This window comes from Sipha flava, unplaced genomic scaffold (genome assembly GCF_003268045.1).
Source record: "Sipha flava isolate LNK unplaced genomic scaffold, YSA_version1 49633_pilon_pilon, whole genome shotgun sequence".
NCBI lineage: Eukaryota > Metazoa > Arthropoda > Insecta > Hemiptera > Aphididae > Sipha > Sipha flava.
This window is the reverse complement of record NW_020273341.1, coordinates 18,286-41,491: the sequence shown is the minus strand read 5'-3', so window position 1 is coordinate 41,491 and position 23,206 is coordinate 18,286. Positions and strand designations below refer to the sequence as shown.

The following is a 23,206-nucleotide window of genomic DNA, read 5'->3' as shown; positions in this document are numbered from 1 at the left end:
GTTTAAATCGAATACATTGTATTATAATAATGGGTTAGTACTTGCGTGTGAACGCGATGACGATAGTTAATTGCAATAATAATATATTAACACATCGGCACGCTCATATTGTGTTCAATATGTACATATAAAAAGTGTCGCGTTCGATTCAACACGGTAGCCGCTGAAGAGTGTGTATTTATATATAAATATATATAAATACACTGTAGCTATATGGACACATTATTTGTGGTATCATAGTAAATAGTGTATTTTTCGCATAAAAATATTTCACCAACCGAAATAATAAACCGTTAGGAAATCAATTCGCAAACGCACCGCTTCAATCCGATGCTTAAACCCTTAGAACGGGTAGTTTAATAACACGCGTGTTTATGTATATGTGTGTATGTGTGTTTGTGTGTGTAGTTATAATACAGAGTTCGTGCGGACTATCTCGATACATCGTGATTTTTAATTTAAATACGTTTAGGTACCTGCTGTAAAATATATAATAATGGCGATAATAACAATAACACGCCCTTCCGTGATCGGAAAAGTGGCGTTTTCAGGAATGAACAGGCGGAGAGAAAAAATATAAAATTTAAAAAGTTGCCGGGAACGAGTGCCAACACAATTTAATCGTGTTTCGCTGTACCGTTTGGGCGGGCGTGTGCAGTGTACAATAATCGCGGTACGTGGTTAAAGCAAGGAAGAGCAATACGTAAATAATTGAACGGTATAACGTGTTGCGGAAACCGGATATAAGATGCTGGAGATGTACAACGTGCCGATTACAGTTACAACAGCGGCTTCTCGATCGTTTTTCGACCGTCTGTGCGATCCGTTCTTCTCGGCGTTTCGCGTTTTGGGCATGTGCCCGTACACGAGAAATCGAAACGGTATTTTCTTATTTTTTGTACAATTAATACTGGTTCAAACCTCAGAAACTATGATGGCCATTGACTGATAGTAGTGATGATATGGTCAGTTTTTTGTGATAAGCTAACAGAATTTGAGAACTCGTGATTTGAGTACACGGTTTCACCGCCAGAAACCTGGACGGTCACCCATCCAAAAACTACAGAATTCTCAAACTGCAGTACTTATTACTATCAGTGGCTCCGACTAATTTATAACGCGTTACATCATATTCCTACATGATATTTTCATTTTTGTCTTACACATCTAACACGTAGTTATCCTACACGATCCTCGTCAATATATATAACGACCTCTTGCGTTATTCTCATCAAGTGATATTTGATGTTTGTGTGTGATTTGCCGATCGATTGAAAACCAAATAATTCCTAAGAAACCGTTGGCTGTGATTTTCCGAGGAGTTTCGAAAAAACGCTTTACCTACATCTGGCACCTGTTTTCGACATATACAAATTGTGGTGCATAGTCATAAATATTATTACTTGTTACAATTCGGTAAAATGAATAATAACAGCAAATCAACACTTTACTACCACTATGTCAGTTATACAATCATAGCCGTGCGTGAGAGTATCCCACGAAATGTTATAAATGGAATCCTTTAATATTTTAACTGATGTTGCTCAAATTAAATGTTATTTGTTCTAAAATATTTGACAAAACATAAATGATGTTTCGCAATAGAGAAAATAAAATAAAAATGTCCTCAATTGTCGATCGAAAACTAATTATGATAATATAACAACTATAATTTACTTCAAAAGTACAAATCATAAATAATTAAAGCTATCTGAAAAAAATATATGAAATTCAAGGGAAATATATTCATTGGGACTAATATACAACAATATTAAATAAAAAATTAAAGTTATGTTTTCTTATTTGTTTATGTATTATAATTTATTACATATGCCAACACGTTTTATTAAAATAGGGCCCAAAAGTATTGTAGGCACCCTCTGAAATACAGATTTGCGCACGCCTATGTTACAATATCAATGCAGAAATTATACGATTATAATATTATTATAATAATAAGTACCTAGTTTTCAATGCGCGTTTTGACAAATCGTTTTCCTTCTATTTCGATTAAATTTGTGATTGCAAGTATTAATATTAATGTGATGTTATTATTCGTTGGCTTAACAAAAAAAAAATAAAAATCAGCATATAATCAATATCCAGAAATTATATATTGCCCTGAACATTGTCCGTAGTCGTCTACATAGCTGTGATTTATTATTACTTTGAAGTACATCCACCCCGTCAATATTATTGCAATTAGGTTAGCTAGCCCACCCGACCTTAAGCTTACATCTCGTTCAATTTTTTATACATCGTTGTTGTCGTGTTCTCGAGATATGTACGTCCGTATGGTACAAACCGCATACAATTCTTTTAGGAAAATCATTAAAATCCCTTACACTGTAGAAACGCATCCCTTTTTCTTCGCCTTATATTGCTTGTAAATATGGTTTTCGACTTGACGATCCCATTGAAATAAACCATTTTTTTACTCAGCAGTGCGTGAATACCGCACTCAATATGAATTTATGTGTTAATATGCGCGCGCATGGGTGTGTGTGTGTATGTGTGTATGTTTGTTTGTATATCTACTGCGTACCGTATATACGTGTATACGTAAACTATGAGTGAGTTCTATTATAAACGCAGAAAACATTTGTGAATACGCACCATCGCACCATTTATACAGGACATAATAGGTATATATCTCTACGTAACATTATTGTAGTTGTTGCGCAGGTATTTATCGTATATTCATATACCGCACAATCATATTTCTATTTATATATATGAATAATAAAATGATACATAACATATACTACATGTATCAGTGGCACCGAACTTTTAAAATGTTACTCAGGCCAAATAAAAATTCAACGACCTGAAGCACTCCGGCGGCCACAAGCCTATATTTTTACTTTACATACAACAATAATTTGTGTTTTCAAATTACAATTATTAAGCATGATTCATACTAGACAGACACGTACCGACAGTAACCATACCGTACCGTTCTGCAAAATATTTTATTGTCTTTTAATGAATCTTTTAATAATTTTTAGGTAATTCGATATTTAAATGTTTTTGTTTCGTTCTTACACATACCGAACCGACAGAGTTCGTCCGGCGCCCCTCGTGAGAATAATCGCAACGTCAGAATATTAAAAATAAGTGCAAACCGTAGATCTCTCTGATTCCCGACCTTTTTTTTAAAAATGTAGAGCATAGAGATCAGCACCGCTGAAATGTTTTATATATAACATATTTTGTCACAGATACTAATGAATTATTAAGTCCTTGTTTTCAAAAATGACAGGGACACAATAGCCATTTCTACGAATAAAGTGTATCTATATTTTTTTTTTATTTTTTTTTTGGTGTGTTACATACTTATGATCCATACTACACTATACTTTATACATACTACACAATTTCACAAGAATCTTCACCGCAAGAAATAAAAAAAGAAACAAAAACAACAATAACAACCGCTTTTTACATTTCTATGTCGTTTATGCATTATATGCATTGTATATATCACGATATTTTACTATATTTTTTCGTATTAGGACATAGTCAGGACCTCGCTGCCGCATGAAATCGAACGCAAAAACGTTGATACGACCTTGTCAAATAACTTTTGCTTTTAGATTTTTTTTTTAACGTCTAATATACGCTTATTTATAATTGTAGGTAGGGCTATTACAGTTGTGTATAATAGTTGAGCTGTATAACAACGAGTTAAAGAGATTATGTGTCAGGTTTAACTAACTTTTGCGGGAATAATCTGCCAGCATTTTTTTTTTTTTTTTTAATACGAAAAATTTACAAGACTTTCTAGTTCTCTAAGCCAATAATAAAAACATTTTTCGTTCACACATTCTATTCACCGCACATATATTTCTCTTTACTATAATTATACCACCGATCAGCGATGTTCATAAAACGTGTGATAGTAAACTGCGGCAAAATTAACCATTTTCTATAATTCGATGTGTAAACTGCAGCAAGAAAATATGTAGCATTATACAATCTGCGACAAAACCGATAAGATACATTATACAAGCTGCGGCAATTAATTTTATATACCTACGATATTACATGTTATATAGTATGTAATATGCACCTATATGTACCTACTCGTATGTACGTATATTGTTTAATTAATTATGTTATGTTGCGTTTTGCGTACAAAATGATAAAGTAAATCCAATTATATTTTTAAGTTTTAACGAAACATACTAAATATCGATTCCTATACTTATGATAATGCTAATTAGTAATTACTTACTAGTGTTAGAAGTCAGAAGAAGTAGTTAAAATTTAATATTTAATTCAACGAGATGGAATTTACAAGAATGTTTAGCCAAAATGGAAAACAATTTTAAATTCAAATTTAAATATGAATTAAAAATAAGTGGTAATAAAACATGGAAACACGCAAGACGCAACATAACATAATTAATTAATAGATTACGTACATAGGTACATGTATATGTACATATTACATATTATATAGTACCTATATAATATCGTAGGTATATAAAATTAATTGCCGCAGCTTGTTAAATGTATCTTATTGATTTTGTCGCAGATTGTAAAATGTTACATTTTTTCTTGCCGCAGTTTACGTATCGACTTTTAGAAAAAGGTTGATTTTACCGCAGTTTACATAGAGCTCATAAAAAAACAACACGATTTAGTAGAATACGTGTTAATTCACGCTAATAGATTTTCACAGGTATCAATCCGAACGCTCAATAGTAGATACAATTAATCATGGTAAGTAATGATACTTTAAATATTTTAAACCGATGATCAGGCCTAACTTTCCCAATGCCCTGTGGTTTCGATTTCGTTTGATATACATCATGAATGTATATGGATAGTATGCACTGTTGTTAGCATATTCGAAAACTTATTCGATTTAATTTCAATAACAATGTACGAGATAATAATAATAAAAATAATTCCATATATACACATATGTACATATATTGCGCTCTAAAATACAAAAGTCGCATTATATGGGCGGGATCATACATATTTAACGGTTCATTCCGTCCATTGGAACATATAATGTTTCAAAGCACGATAACGTCGATTTTTTCCATTTTATACTTTTACGTTCCCTTAGTATATGCGTTTGTTACATTTACGACTATCTTTGGTTTAACTATTTACAGGCGTTTTCCGCAAGAAAATCGTGTCCGCCTCCGCGGTTTACACCCTTCTAACGGGCGTGGTGTGCGGGTACTTAACCGTAAGAGTGATTAAGGCGCGTTTCCAGCTTCCGCCGCCCGTCCCAATGTCCGACTTCAATTGCCTACTGATGGGGTTCAGCTACATCACGTTCTTCTCTCCATCACTCGTCGTGCCGATACTCATGTGGTTCGAGACAAGCAAACTCCAGGCGTACCTGCACGAATGGCAGGTTTTCCAAGTAAGCCAGTCGTCTTACATCTGCTGTGTACATAAAAAGAGCCATGATTCATCGTTCGTGAAACAGCTGGCGGAAAATTTAACTCTCCATCGCAATATAATCTCTTTGGACTACATTAAATTTATAATACAACATACGTACACCTAATTGTGGACAAAATACCGAAAATTTCTCTAACCTATGTACGCATATAATTCCATAAACATAATGATTGACTAATGAATAAGCACCCTAAACCATATTATAATATACCTATTTTAGTAAAATAGTTACTCTCATTTTGACATTTATTAATTTATAAAATCGGCGCTCTGTGGAAATAATTTCTACGCACACATTACTGGACCGTCGTTTACATAAACCATCAATCTAGAATGTATCCCGATTTTTTACGACTGTATACAGACAATAAGATAGTAATATATTATACATCTTGCATTTTTCGAACCGTCGATTTTCCTTTAAAAACGTTGTCGAGCCAAAAAAAACCCTTTTCCGTGCACCACGTTTACGTAAGATTTTAATATTATTAAAGGTAAATTGCAAGGATTTTAATCGGTTTTTAATTTTATGTACAAGAAAAACCGAATATGACTTCTGGTAATCGACGAGTTTGCACGGTGTAGCACTTACAAATACGGACTTAAATTATCGACTAATTCCGCAGCGGCAAAATTGATTTTGCATAAAATTAAAAATATATTTTCTCTTTATTTGACTTTAACACTATGGTTTTTTTCTCCAAAGTTTGTTCCAAATAATACGGAACGTCTTGTACATGTACTCGCTGTACACATGGATCAAATGACTGCCAGCTGGTTCAGTGGTACACACACACAAACGATATACATACAAACATGTTATGGTTAATCCAAAGTTAGTTCGGTCAAATTTAATATGTTTGTTATGAAAATTATAGGAAAACGTGTTTTGAAGAATTTGTATTTTTCATAATTGATTTTACTTATAACCAACGTGAGCATAGATGAAAAAGCTATCTGCCTGTTTTAATTTTTTAATTCTTCTAATTTTACATTATTTTACCGGTACATAATAAATACTTTGACCAAATCGTGTATAGTAAACGTGCATACGTTGAATGTAGTATAAATAAATAGGTTAGTTTAAAGGGAGATGGTAAGTTCCCGCACGAAGCATACAAATAAACGATTACCTATGTAAGTTCCGACACGAAAAATAATATACTGATACATAAATTCCAACACGAATAAAAATACACCGGTACGTAAGTTCCTATACGAACAAAAGTACAGCAATATGTAAATGGAGATGCTGTTTCCATTTGGACCAAGCTTGGTATCGTAAAATTCAACGCTTAGATTTAGCAAAAGAATTTAATAACACAAATCATAACCTAGGAAAGTGGCTACTACATGTATTTGGCTTACCATTTATTTATTAATCTAACAGGAGTTGGAGAGTGTTTTGTTGATAGTTTCATGAGTGTAAAACCCGATAATAATGTAATAAACGAATTTTGCGAATATTTAGTGACAAATTACATACGCGAAAATAGTACGTTCCTCCCTAATATTTGGGCTATTGCTAGTTCTTGTAGAAGTTTTTCATCAAATGCTTGTAAAAGTTTTCTCTTAGAATTCAACTCAAATTTTTATCATCATCATCCTAATTTATTCAAAATAATAAAAGTTTTAAAAATACTTCAAATAAATACATATATCAAAATAAGAACATCAGATACCAAAAATACCTCAAAAAATAAACAAAATAAATCGAAAAAAAAACAAAATCATATAAACAACATAATATTAGAATACAACTTAAATCAAATAACACAGTATGATTAAGTTAAAAGTTTGAGTTTTTATAATAAGCCACATAAAATTTTATCTATATTATTATTATCATCATCATATCGAATACGTATAACACGTGGATGACTACATTATTATATAAGTATATGGACAGGATTCAATTAAAAATTGATTATATTTTTTGTACGGAACACAAAACAAATTTAAACCATACCAACTACGTTGTCAGTCCTAAGTCTGAATAAAACGGGAAGAAAATTTATATTCCTTATAAATTATATTCGTGTAAGAACATACGAACCGGTATATTTTTTTCATGTAGGAACTTACGTAGACAAATCCAAGGGTGATTTCTGCTTGCTATATCTCATGTGGGACCATTCGTCTACTTTAAATGGTTTTGGTAGATCGTGTACCATGTCTGCCGTAAATGTATACAAATATTTTCTAAATTAATTTGATTGACATTTTCACTAAGTAGAAATTTTAATTTTCAATTTATTTCAATAAAGGAAAAAATTAATAACTGTACTCTTATAATTTACCACAGTGTTTTTATGATTTTAATGATCGATAAAAATATTTTTCTAAGCACTAGTACATTCTATGCAATGTTTTGGAGTGTTGTACTATAATCTGGGAACTACAGCAAGTATTTTTTACCGGCTTTACATTTCATCGATGAACTGTACCACAAAAGTACTTAATTACTTACCAACTTTACCGTGAGTCTCTTATTGCTGATAATTCAAAGCGGCTTAAGCGTGTTCAACGCCGATTTTTTTTACTTTGCTAGCTTTATACTAAAAATTCCTTGTTTATAAACAAGGAACTTAACTAAACGTTGATTGCTACTAAGTCTGTCTTTCTTAGTTGAGTGTTGATGTATTGCTGGTATTCATTTCCTTTTAGGAATTAAACAATAACATCGATTCTGCTTTCTCTAATCTGTTTTAAAATTCTATCTTCATTTTTCATGTTAATTTTGTTCCAGTGCTTTTTTTTTATGTCGCGCATGTTGTATGTCCGACACCACCAACTATATAGTTAATAAACGTTTAAGGCGTCTTACGTATATCAATTACCAATGTAGATCTTGTCTTTAATGATTTGTTATCACAAAATGCTATATAAAATGGGCTCAGCCCCAAATAATTATAATATATAAATATTTTCAAATCAAAACTAAATAAATAGTATAAATATTAAATAAATATTAAAATATGAAACTTATGAACTATATATTGTCTTATCTAATATGTTACAATAATATTATTTTAAAAGTTGGTGTATTAAATTATAATACTCATTGAACTAAATAAAAATCTGAATATTAACACAATATTACATTTTATATAAATATACTCAAATATTTACTTTCATGGATTTAATTTAAATTTTCTATAACTTTTGTATTAACACTATTTATTTAGAGCAATCAATTGTAAAATATTGTTATTATTCTTTTACGTTTATTTGAAAATGAACCATAGTGACGCATATTGTTCGATCATTATTTTTTACATAATCATATATTTTTTATCTCTTCATTTTTCGTAATAAAATACTTCCCTCTTTTTTTTCCAGTTTAACTGAGATATCGGGAAGGATTTGTTTTTCACATTTCTGCCTCCAGGCTTCTCATCGTTTATTTAATATTTAATACATCATCGTTGGGATGACAGATGGGACATGTCCCATCTAGTCATCTCTCACATACAGAAGTGTAGATTATTTAGGTATCCACGTTTTTAAATACTCCTTATTGGTGCTGCCGCTCTGTTAAATGGTAGCTATGCCTAGCTATGCCTCTTCCGGTCCCAGCAAGATGTTTGGTGTATTCTTCGAATATCCAATTAAACCCTTTGCGCTACTTTTCGTAGACCAACACATTGAAAACAGTAAAACAAAGTATGCTCTGCCATATCGTCAATTCATCCACAGTGTAAACACCCGGGATGATCGGCCGTCTCCCTCTTTAACAAGTAGCTCTGAAAATGCCCGAGACCTGTGAACGCTTGTGACATGTTGAATTCCATCACCTTTTATTTGGATGCCATTATCCACAGTCTGGTGTTAAGAATTCGCTTTTTTATCCACTGGGCCTTGTTGGTTTCAACTCACAATTCATTTTTCTAGTGTAACTTTGTGTTCCTGCCTCTTGATAATGATTATGTTGCCTTTATTGCGCTGTATCTCTTTAACTCGTGCTCGTCCCATGGTTAGTAGATGAGCCAAAGACATCTTCGCCAGGATTAGGGTCGCCTTGTCAGAGACCGTTCTATAACACCTGGTAACACGCAAGACTGCACGCAGCTGTATTTGAGGGTATGTATTGTGGCTCTTCTCCATTCCCTCTACCACTAAGGCCCATACTGACGCCCCGTATAGAAATTTGCTATTGATGACTGACATTAGGGGTTGTCTCTTGGTATACAATGAACCACCAATGTTTGCTATCAGTCTGCCGACCACCACCACCGTCCTGTGAGCACTCGCCGGTGACTTGTTCACGTGGTCCTGGAACGTCTGATGCATATCCAATTAAATACCCACCTACCTGATGAATTTTCTAACTGAGATGACATGGTCATCTAAACGCAGAACCGGATTCTGGCTGGCCCGTTTGTGTGTCAGCATTATTGCTTCAGATTTGTGGACCAGCTGCAATACATTCTCATCATCCATTCGCTCACTTACTACAAGGAAACATTAGCCACCTCCTCCGGTAGTTCAGTGTTGTGAGCCGTTACTACAAATGCTACATCATTAGCATAACCAATATTAATATTGATGCTTCTAGACATCCGCAAGTAGGGAAAACTGTCGTAGAATATGTTCCAGAGCATTGGGCTGATAACTCATCCTTATGACACTATACAAATAAGCTCAAGAGTTGTCGGACCAGTGGAACTTTCGGCTATTAGCTTCCTGTCAGCCATGTAGGAGCGTAGCAATTGAACAATGTTTTGCGGGAACTCCAGTCTCCATAGGGGAGTGTTGATCATCAATCGTGAAACTAAGTTCAAAGCATTCTTTACATCTAATGTGGTGACTATGCAAAGATATCTGTGTTGGGATGGACCCGTTGCTGCGAACGTCGCATAGCTCACCACCTGTTTAACTACATTGCAGGTGGATTTACCTTTACGAAATTGAAACTGAGGAATGCTTAGTACATTGACCTTGTCCAAGTGACTGTGGATTCTCTTCAATAGCGATCTTTCTAGAATCTCTGATCCTACACCATTCAGCAGAGGTCGTGGCCTTTAACTAAAAGGTTCCATTATCGGTTTGTCTTTATCTTAATGAAGCAGGACAAGGTTAGCCGTTTCCTATTTTAAAGGAAAAATCCCCAATGGGATTCCTAGATACCTATTGAACAAGCCCAGCTGGATAACCGTCCTAACCCACAGACCATGAGCAGGATATTACCTCGTTTGGCACCATGTCGGGATCTGGAACCTTATTTCCGAGTAACCGAAAAGCTTCCCTAGAAAATTCGTTCACTGTAATGTCTGCTTTCTGTACCATACTTGAGTGGTACTCTATGGATGATTAATAAATACTTAAAATGTACGGAAAGTAAATACGTACTCTGGGTTCTTCACGCCCTGCAGGTATAAACGAACATCACCCGATTTTCGTCGTTACGACTCTGTTTGAAAACTCCCATGGGTCGCTTTCGATAGTCTCACATAGCTTGCTCCATAAGTCTCCCTCTGCTTTTCAGATAGCAAGTATAAGCCCCTTGCTGGTATACACTAATACTAGCAGTTTCTCGTCACTGTACACTGGACCCGCTATGTGTCCTGCCCACTGGTATTACTTGCGAGCAATAAAACTAATCTTATGGATTTTCACGATTTCAAGACTCCATCAATGCACAAATTACATAACTACCCAGCTTTAGATCGATTCTGTTGTAGGCCTTAATGTCGAAACTACTTTGCGTGTGATGTGACCTTTTATGTATAACATATAATCTAAATATGTATATACGATTATTCTAGGAGTTGATCTCAGTTACGTCCTATAAATTCTAAAGTCTTATATTCAAAAAAAAATTAAAATAAAGTATCGAAAAATTGGGCATATAAAAGTTACCAACCATAGTGCTTACTTATTAGACTTTATAATACTTTGTTATGTAATAATATAGTGTATATTTTAATATGTTTATAACTAATTTTTTGACTTTCCTGACGTTCCTCGTCAAAAAATGACACATTTATAGTTTTATTTCGTCTACTGTATTAGTTTATGACAATATTTTAAGTAAATACAGAGTATTATATGTAATGCAGGAATGTACAACGTAACATATTGAGTTTTTCTTCAGCATAACGGTTAGAATCATAAAAATAGTAACAAATTAAATAGATCAATACCTAATACTAATTTCAAGCCTAACTACGAGGCTTTTCAACTTCCAATTGAATAAAACAGAATAAAACTCTTTTTTTTTCGATCTAAAATATAATATCAATAATACAAATAAAAAATAAATACTCTTGTGAGATATTTATTTTTATTTTTTTAACGTTAAAACTTAATATTTCTCGAAATGTACAGGTTTGATTTTCATACAAAATATTCAGTGAACAAGGGATATTATTATTGTTATATTTTAGAATGCCATTAATGAATTGAAAATGGAGAATGAATAACACAAAATATAATATTCTATATAGGTATTAAATATCACGACTTTTTAAGATAAAAAAATACTAAAAACACTTGTTAAAACGAACAGAACGTTCTGTAACGCTATTTTAATTATACTATAATTATTTTGTTTCAAATCAGAAACATAAACGTATATTATACGTACAATATACGTACGTAAAACAGATTTTTGTTCTTTGTCTCCCGTTTTATTTGAACCCAACAATACTCGCATGTAAACATATTATGTACATAATATTACATATTAAAAAAAAAATACAATACATAAGTAGTTAATTTTTTTTGTGGTCTTTTTTTGTTTCTTGAAAATTACAACGGGTAAAAACACAAATTTAATAATTAATAATATTCTGTAGTTAAACGCACGTCAAAATAATATTATTATATATTATTTGATCGAAAACGCATTGTCCGGTGTGCACATTATAATACAACAACATAATATACAACAATATTTGTTATGCAGTAAAACGATGTTTGACTTAAAACATCCGCCGAATTTCGATATAATATATACTATATTTAGAACGCACGCAAAACGTCATTAATTTAAAAACTATACACAATTATTAAATTCACGCGCACGTACGTATTATTATAATAAATTCATGATTTATAGCTAAAAAAATATATTTTTGTAAATAATACCCCATATTTGAATACATCTTAACGCTGACTGCACATTATAATATAATTTACTCAGAATGGCAGTACTCGTATGTAATTCATAACAATACGTTTTTCGAGGAATTCGAATGAACAGATAGAAATCCGCGTAGTTATAACACTGCCGTTAGACGTATATAATCACGTAGGTATAGAAGTTTGGTGAGCTGTGATCCGAGTTTTACAATGTATCCCGATTTTAGAGGAAATATGAGGGGCGAATGTCGTATGTAGAATTCGAAAAAACTCCTTTATATTCATGTGAACGTTAATACAATAGCTTAACAAGGGTATGGTGAACTGTGCCTACGCCAGGGCCACGAATTGCGAAAGGGTGGCAAATTGTGCAAAAGTCGCACTTTTATCCTACAATCAAATCGAAATTTTTTCATTGTACTCTTTGAAATACGTAGATGTTGTATATTTGTACACATTGCGTGTGAATTTAATGATGAAATTATGAAAATAGCACAAGGACATTTAAATAAAAAATTTCATACGAAAAAATTATCGATGAATTTGCTAATCATAAAACGAAAATTATAAATTTTCAAAGTTTAAAATTAACACTGTAATGACTTATAAAGTATAAATTTTTTTTAGTATAAATTGTATGGTTAAAAATATTAGTAAAATTAAAGGCTAAAAAAATATCGTGATGTAAAATTTTAATTGTTTAAAAATCGTATTTTTCTAAGTTTGACAGGGGCGCTGGCCAGTCTACCTATTAATATACATCTATATATCTATTAATTTGTTAATTTTTTCCAGGAAAATTACAATAGAGTGATCGGTAGGTCGGATGAGGCCGTGACGCTAGTCGAGAGAAGAGTGAACGGGATCTTCCGATCGATATTAGCGTTGCTATCGATCGTGGGGGTCACGTTCGCGTGGACTTCAGCCTTAAACGACGTGCCCGCGTTAGTGTGCGCAATGAAGAGCATCTCGACAGTAGCTCTAATCACGGGATTCTGGTCGGTCGGTACAAAAGCGATAGCCATAATCAACGAGAACTACAGGAAAAAATTGCAAATGGTAGGTACTAGAGAACATGTGATATTGTAATATTATAATTTAAATGATATTATAATTTATCGTTAAATGTGACGATGACCGCGCGTGTAACGTAATATTATGATGGAAAGTGGACGATGACAGAACGGCCAATTGAATAATAATTATTATTATTTTAGTCGATCAGATGCAATATCTGTTCAGTGGAACTGCGTAGGCAGTCAGAGGGGTTTTGAATCGATCCGACCTGGGCAGATTAAATAAAACCACCCTCGTCGAACCTCTAGAAAATCGTTTTCATTTCATTCGGTGTACTTCATAACTCTGCTTAAACGTTAAAATGTTCACGTTCAACCGTGAAAATATTAATCATTCGTTTAATAGATTTACAGGCGAAACCTTCATTTGAAATATTTTATATTATTTATTATGTGCATAAATCAATTGATTTGCCAAATTGTAATCTAACTGAGTAAATTTCGCAAAAAAACAAAAAAAAAAAAAAATGCAAGCCATGATAGAAAGTTAACCTACCCTCCGTGTGTAGAGCAAAATATAATAACTGCGCTCTCGACGTGGTAAAAATAATCGCATTCAATAATAGGTGCTGCGCGTAAAGCGGTATCGCTCTAGGGTTCACTATTCATGTAGTTCTTCGTGGCGAGGTAATTTCGAATATTCAATTAAACCTCGGTTTCTGGCGAGACCTTATTGCGAGGCACCACCCTGTACATACCCGCTGAACGTGTAGTGTTAATATTTCGTCACACATTTAAGTACCCCGGCCCCCCTGCATTACGTGCAGAGTGCAAACACATCAGATGTATGTGTATACACACATAATTATAAGTGGTAGGTCTTTGTGCATTATGTATGATAATGTAACATGTATTATAGATATTACTATTATTTCATTCGAACACCTATTCTCTACAGCAATGACCTATTACAGTGGTACAAAGACGCGTTGCCAACGCATTAAATTGTTATTACATTCTCTTCGAGCATATAATACATTCAGTACACGCAAATTAAGGACAAATCGTTCACAGATGTACTGTAATATATGTGCGTACCTACGCTTGTTCTTCTTGTGTACGTTATACATTTGTATATCATGTGGTAGTTTCGCGGTACAGCCAAAACATATGATGTACAATATTGTATAAATGTACGTTCGTTTTTAATTATAAAAAAAAAAAACCATAATAATCAAAAAAGAAAGATAGAATACATAGAGGCGGATGAAAAGAAAACAGTTGTCGTGATTTGATCAATACGCGCACGTCGTTGTATTGTGAGTTATTACTACGTGTTACAAGGGACTACGGATATTAGTGCCAAATAACTAACGGTGACATTTACGGAAATCGTCGTGTTACAAACCGGACTTAAGTAAAAACGAAAGAAAAACGCGTTCGTGTAGGTAACCAAATCCGATGAATTAGTCGCCAGGTTAATTGATCGCCATGTAAAAACTTTTTTTAATCATTACAATTCATGTAGATATCATGTTTATATATTTTATTTTAATTCGTTTTCGGTCATGTTTTCGAGTTCAACTCGAATAAAATTTAAACCGTTTTGAATGAAACCCGACACTCAAAATTTCCAGGCACGTTTTTACCCCCTATTTGAAATTCCAAATATATCTGTTAATGTTAAACATACCTACAGCAACAATTTAATACCGATATAATAATACTCGAAGGGTAACGATTGTTGAAACATCAAACTGAATCTGTTTTCTTTTCAATTATTCTTAATATGAATAGGTTCGATCAAAAATAGTATTTATTTTTTTCGTTAACTAAACAAATTGCAACAAGGCCTGTTAGGCCAGATCAATTCTTCAGGAGGGACAAATCGAGTTGTAAGAGGGGTTAATAGGAAAAACCAATATTATAACTAATTTTATTTTATTTTTACAAATTAATTACAATGTTTTAAATTTTTGATAAAATAATAATGCTAGTACCTAGTACTATTTAGTAGCAAAGTCCCTTTGCCTCCTCCTCTCGTGGCTACGGGCCTCAGCCGGGAGACTTATTAAAATCTCCTTTGTAAAATATTCGTCTCCTACCCGCCACTTGACCGTAAATACGTTTGCACCATAATAAAGGTACTTTTGTTTGCGTCACAATAGGGCCGCGATGTAAAATGACCACAAGTTATCAAACGGTGTCACATATACATACACGGTTTACCCTAATTTTGTTCGAAACGCTTACGCGACAGTTTTCGCACAATACACCTAATTCAAATAGTCCGTCACCTGGATCTACGGAAATCGCGTAAAATTCACTGATTTTAAATTTTATTTCCCACGGATTCACACATCGAATATAATATACGAGTACACCGCGAAGGCGCTGACTACAGCCGAATGTTCTGTACCAACAAATGTTGCGCGAGTGCGACGTTCCGCTAATACTTCCGGGACATCGGAGTACAATTTTTTCGTCGGAAGACATCATACAATACGTACGGTGGACAATAAATATGCAATGACTAACTTATATAGGTTTCAAAAATATTAATTTTATTTCCGTTTACTGCCATTATACTATTTTGCTTTTCGATTGCACAGTACGGATACAACATAATGTAACGCATAAAACATCTGCCTCTGTCGTTCAACTAAAACCCGTTATTACAATATCATCGGACCCGTGCAACCATATTTAAGGAGGCGACGGAGATGTCGTAACCTACCCTTCGTGCATGCTCGGAAGTTTTTATTTTCTTGTTTTTCTTAATTATTCTGCAATAACGTAATGTCGCGTGTCTCTTTTAATATCGATTTAAAATTATATCTTAATGATGGATAAAAAAAAAAAAAAAAAGCATTGCAGAATATGAGGTGTCTCTTTTTTTTGCGTATAATATTATAATCAATACGTACACGCGTCTAGTGCGTTTTTACCACTCTACTGGCAAATATATCATAACACCTCTCAAGAAATATTTTCAAATACATCACATGATGCTGAACGAAACTGAACTATGAATGTGTCATCGTCCTCAGTCCACGAACGTGTGCGCAGAGAGTTAACCACCACCTCCCTATGTAATTTTTAGCATCATACCGCGGAAATGTTGTAAAGATACTACGTCAAACGTTTCATAGTTTTTTGCTTATAAATGTACGTTTTGGGATTTTGAAAATCAATCGCATAAATAAGTACATTTTCAAACGATCAATACCGATAAAACGTGGCCGTATAACAAACCACGTCAAATTTCAACCATGACGACTGTAAGAAGTATTGAAAACCCATTCACCACGTCGACAAATCTATGTTTAATAATTGGGAAGGTAAATTACTGTTAGTGCCTACAGCCGTAAAAAATTTAAATCTGCCTCCGGACATGTAGCCACGAACCTCTTTCTAAAATTCCAACTGGACCGGAGATTCACTTACAGCTTATATGATTGCAATGAAAAAATAAATTTCACGATTTTTCACATTCCCGCGTATTTGTATCTACATAAACACGTTTTCTCAAAAACTACAATAATACAGATTTACTTGATTTAATTCTTTAACCGTCTGCTTGTTACGTGTCCGTAGCACAGCTCTTACAACTGCCCAACAGTCTCGTATGCCTACGCATAGTTTTCGCTTTGAACACGATCTCCGATGTCCCTGGCGGCATTGACCCGTAGACCGCCTACGATTGGGGACCGCCGGAGTTGTCCGGTATCGTTTTAGTTCGGTGTGGATTTCCGGCTGCAGGCACTGAAATCGGCCGGAAAAAGTGTTCGGGCGCCGAAACTCCGGGAGGATCGAAACGTCGAGGGGCGCGATGGGGGGGGGGGGGGAGGAGGGGGGGGAGGGCGGTGGTTAGCGCGGTGGAACCGTACCCCTGCGCGCGCGCCACTGATGTTGCCGACGTGTGTCGATCGATCCAGGAAACCGGTGCACTGCACGCCCATCAGATCGAGGACTACCGGCTGCTGTGGATACGGACGAGCGGACTGGTGCGGGAGTCCGGCGATCACATGCCGGCCACGATGACGTTTTGCGTGCTGTACACCGCCGCGGCCGTCACGCTGTCCGTGTACGTGCTGGCCGTGTGGGGCGTGACGCTCGTCGCCCTGGCCCGTTACGAGGAGCTGGCGCTGGTCGGCGCGGTGCTCGTCGGCAACGCCGCGTCGCTGTACGTCTACTGCGACTGCGGCCACAGCCGGTCCGGCAATGTCGGTACACCCCGTGCACGTATGCCCGTACCGTGCTTGTACCGTTGGTAATATGGAACCGGACGTGTTTAATGCACGTATCGCATCACGTGCTGCGATCGGCACGGGTCGACGTATTGTTTTTCGAGGGTCGCGCGTCGTCGATCCGGTAAACTCTCGTGGCCCGCAAAAACCTTAGGGGCGACATCCGAGAATGTCATATCCGTTGCACAGGTGTAGCGCGCACTGTTGCGACAACGCCGATCGGCCGAAGCTGAACCGTGCGCGTTCCCGTTGTCAACCGAAATAACGAAAATCCAAATTCAACGCAGGGGCGTATTAAGACTTACTTCCCCGGGGAGGGGGGGGGGCTCGAATTTTTTTTTTTCCCCCCCTTAAATTCGGGCTCGAAACGTGCGGGTTAAATTTTTGGTGATATTCAAATCGGGTGGACCCTTAATAATACGTGGTTTTTCTTTTTCAATCTAATCCCCGGATCCGTTTAGAATCGACTTTTGTGTAGTTCTTTTTTAACACCTGTCTGCGTTTTGAAAGTTACGCTTGTGTTCTATTTGATTTTTCACCAGGTATGGACCCGACGAAAAGCCCGATTCAGTATTCACAGCGACGTGTAATTTAATTTCGTTGTAAAATGATCCGCATCAAAAAAAATTTGTTAATGTGTGTATCTCACATATAATCAACTCCTTAAATACGGATTTAGGGGAGGCGATCGCCCCTTCACCCCCTCCCTAAAATACGCCAATGATTCAACGGTAAAAGAAAACAAAAACCGATTATGTACAGGCAATTTGTTTATTAGAACATGGCTATCGGCTTTTCCTTCCAACGCGGCGAGCCTATTAAAATAATTGATTCGCTAATCTGTGACACTTGTGCTATAATACATAGATTATTACTTGCACCCCCTGGATTTAAAAGAAAAAGAACAAAATTTAAAATTATAAGATAGAGGATATTATTATCATTATTGGATATCCCAATATTCTTCATTACTTTGTAGCCGTCGAAAAAAACGAAAATAATTTTGTACTGTCGTACAACTCGAAAACGTATTTAACTTAAATAATTGAAGTATTATTTATAAATCTACGTATATACTATATGCATGATGCACCCCTTCCCTGACGAAATTCCTGGCGGCGACTATGCCTATGTAATCAATGGTACTCGTATATGCAAAATAAGTTGTTGTTCATTATTTAATAATATTTACCGTTGAATGCATGGTTAATATGGCGGTATGGCAGGCACGTAAATAGGTGCTTATTTGAGAGACGGAGAGATTAACCTCGTTCAAAATAATGTCCAATAAAGCAAATATAACGTACAGTGGCGTAGCCAGGATTTTTAAATGGGGGGGGGGCTAACCAATTTTTTTGGATAAGTAAGGTAAGAGAGGATATGAGAATTCACTCTTAACCCCCTCCCACCATCTACCACCAAGTTTCTAAACTTAATTCGAGCATTTTAGTATAGTTTTAAAAATATTTATTAATATATAATTTATAATAATAATAATAATTTTGGTTTTAGTGTTCAGTCACTTGCTCCATTCTGACAGCTGCATCCTTTTAGGCGAATTTCTGGCAAATTCAGTTATTATTTCACTTTCATCGAATTGCTCTTTTTTTATTTATATAAGCCATAGCTAACCCATTCAGTCTGTTTTTCGATATAGTGCTTCTTAAAAAAAATTTTAAGCGATTAAGTGCTGAAAACGTTCTTTCCGGAGTGAAAGAGGTAACTGGTAACGTGGCGAATAATTGTAAAAGTATTTTAATGTTAGGTCGAAGATTGGTGCGATGAGAGAGTGAATCAAGAGCAGAATTCGGTTTTGGAATAGTATTTTGACTCTATTGTTGCCTCCGTATGAACAGGTCAGCTCTGATTGTAGATGAAGTATCATCAAGGAAATCTTGGACATATATTTTAGCAGCTTTTATAATATTTTTATCGTCATACATATTTAAATTGGCCGGAATAAGTCCTTCAAGTGGCATAACATCAATAAGCCTTTGATTAAAACGAGCATCCATTGATTCTATTAAATAGTCAAGATACATAATACATATAAACACGGCCTATGGGGGGGGCTATAGCCCCCCTTAGCCCCCCCCCCCTTGGTTACGCCACTAATAACGTATATCTTAATTGACGGAAACTATAATACGATCTTTAAGAAATGGGTGATTGCTCCAGCCCCCATCAATTAAGTGCCTGCCACATGGCTTCAGGTTGTTCTGATTATGGTATGATAAACTACGTTATTTTTACCGACCAATATCTTCCTGCTCTTGTTTTTCCTACTCTAGTACTAATAATAATATATACCGTACATAACAATAGTAGATAACGTATAAATATATATATATATATATAGTATAATACATCGAACAACGGTGGCGTTTTGATATTGTAATCGAGAACGTTTTAGGAGAGTGAGAGGGAGATTTAAAAATAATTTTTCATAGAAAAATCGTGGGGACTTAGTTCTTAGTTGGTATAGTCAATATATTATACATATATTTTAATAATTAACGAAAGACAGTTCGTTCAAATTTATTTTATATTTTACAGTGAAATATTTTTTACTTCGTTCTTAAATAAAAACGAATCATTTAAAAGTGACAATAAAATTAAAACTTCCTTAACTTCCTTTTTTTAACAAACTATTCAAAATATTAATTAGGTGAGAGAATAGATACAAAAATAGGCGCATAACATAATTTTTTAATAAATTTTATCCAAATATTTTGAAATTAGTTTAATGAAACGTTGTATAATTGGGATGTCAAATGTAAAGTTAATAAGTGAACATAGTTTGTATCTTGCACGTTTCTATAACATTTAATTCTGAGTCCTAATAGCCTTTCAATTTATATTAGATTTAAATAGTAATACATCAGGTCCAGACATCTTAATTGTTAATATTGTTCCAGTAAGTTTTCTTTTTCTAGTCCCCATTCTTCGTACCAAAAATATGAACAACTAAACCATTTACCGTTTTTTTTTTTTTTTTTAAGTTTATCAAAAGTTTTTATTTAGTATGTGTCTATAACCAACATATTACCGGTACTCGTACAGTTAAACATTATTTTTATAATATATTACACGTGCGAGTTCATCCTATATTAAGATGGAAATATTTTTGTTTTCATGACATGTTTCATCCTTCACCGCAGTGCGTCGATAACGTGGTTTTCCTGATTCTGAAAATGAAATCGTCAATGACATGGCAGAAGTCCAACTACATACAAGTAGGTACACCCGTACCGTATACATTGTTTCACGGTCCAAGGTGAATTCACGCACGCGATCCTCCCGTTTGTTGCCATTAACCAACTCATGTACAGCCGGTACACCAGGAAAAGGTGGCATAAGAAAATATGTGTGTGGGTTTGTTCCCGGTTACAGTATTCCGCTATAGTATACAATACGCGTACTACCACTGTAGGGTGAAAATCGTTCGTTAGTACGCACAGCATCAAACGTCAATATAGCTAATCTACCCACACGCAATGTGAACGGTGCACGTTTTATTTTCAATTTTCGTACAATATACCTGTGCGCGAGGTCATATAAAAAAAAATTATATTTTATTTAATTATTATACTATATTAAATATTTTATATTAATTATATTTTCTAGCTAGAAATAGAAAACGATTTTTTTTTTTTTTTAGGAGTGAGTTTAGAGTATAAATATATTTTTTGACAAGCAAATTTTTAAATCTCAAATGTGATAAGCATTTAAAATCATTCAATTTTATTTTAAGAAATAATTAAGAGGGAGGAGTCACTGAACCTAAAACTCCCATTGGCTACAACATTTCCTACGCGACGCATTTAGAGACAAACCAATTATGTGTTCCGCAAAATAAACACACATTACATAATTATTATAATGTCATCGAGAACATATTACAATCAATGGTAATATGTAGGTCAACTGTGATATCCTAATCGAAATTTCTCCGTAGATATCAATTTAATAGTTAGTTTAATAGAAAAAAAATCACGTCAATAACTTATAATCAAATTAGTATTTTCATTTTTTAACCGACTTGGAAAAGTAACTTTTGGGATTATTATTTCTATAAAATTACTCAACAACCATTTTTAGATAAAGTTGTTATGAAAAGTACCGCAACTGAAAAACGAAAAATTGTTATTAATTGTAATAATTGTTAATTATAATTATATGGACTATTATAATAAATTAGATATCAATTTATCCTAGTCAGTGGCGTAGCTAGGATTTTCTGAAGAGGGGTGTTAATTATAATTATTAAATATTATATATAATACGTACGAACTAAAACTTTTATTTTAATTAATTAATATGTTTACATAATGTCTGTAATAGAAATGTTATGTATTTTCGAATTCGGATAGCTTTACCATAAATTATTCGAATATTTGACTATTCGAATATCAGTATTCGATGCTACAATACCTATTATTATTAAACGTTTTGTGTTGCACGAAAACGTAAACGAATAATTTTCGTCACGTATTGTCGCAATCACGATAATGTTAACCTGTATATATGTAATTAGTATTGTCCATTATTTTATATTTCATATTGTATTATCGATTTACCTATATTCCTATAATAATGTAATATATGATACGACTCAAGGGGGGTGTCATATCTACCAAACCCCCCCCCCTTGTATACGCCACTGATCCTAGTTGGTTAAGAGAAGTAAATACAAATTTGGCAATAAGTATTCAATTTTTTTTATTATATATCTTTTAACTATACTAGAATTAAAAATGTGAAAAAAAAATTTAATATTTACTGTGACATTTCCATAGCAATATCACACTGAGCCATGCTGCATTTATTGCACATTATATAATATGTGCACCTTCACAATGTGGTACGTAATCACACTCTAAAATATATGAAGGTATAAAAAAAATTGTAATTTTAGCCCAATATTATTATATTATTTGATAATAAAAATACGAAGTGCCTCTGATGAATATAAATTTACACATTCCCATCTTTAATTTTAATACGTTGCGTGTATATTCACTGCTCTAGTATTCGAAAATAAAAGTAAATTAATTAATTTAATAGATAACGCTATTTTTGAATGCCGTAAATCAATATCCACCGAAAGTGAACGTGCTCGGATTCTATGAAATCAATCGAGGATTATTTGGCTCGGTAAATCCAATAAAAAATCAAGCTTTTTTAATAACAATAAAAAATGAATTGTGTTTTGTTTCAGATTTTATCATTACTTGTGACGTACCTCATAGTTCTTGTGCAACTGAATTCTTCGTTTGCTCCTGCTCCATCAAGCAATGGATTTAATAATAACAACACATTAACATAATGGATGACAATAATAAAGGACAATAAAAATACTAATTAGATTATTATTATTATTATTATTATTATTATAATTTTTTTTTTAGAATTTCAATTTCC

The 23,206-nt window shown here is 34.0% G+C and overlaps 1 protein-coding gene across 2 annotated transcripts; it reads left to right on the top strand.

The window, feature by feature from the left end:
• Positions 1-646: 646 nt before the first annotated feature.
• LOC112690227 (gustatory and odorant receptor 24-like) lies at positions 647-23,126 on the top strand. Of its 2 annotated transcripts, XM_025564188.1 has the most exons (7): positions 647-881; positions 5,133-5,389; positions 13,312-13,575; positions 17,471-17,758; positions 20,944-21,018; positions 22,850-22,939; positions 23,004-23,126. In XM_025564188.1, the coding sequence occupies exons 1-7, from the start codon at positions 749-751 to the stop codon at positions 23,109-23,111; spliced, it is 1,215 nt and encodes a 404-aa protein (XP_025419973.1). In that variant the 5' UTR covers positions 647-748; the 3' UTR covers positions 23,112-23,126. The 2 variants fall into 2 exon arrangements, with proteins under 2 accessions (XP_025419973.1, XP_025419974.1); XM_025564189.1 differs by lacking the exon at positions 17,471-17,758.
• The last annotated feature ends 80 nt before the right edge of the window (positions 23,127-23,206 follow it).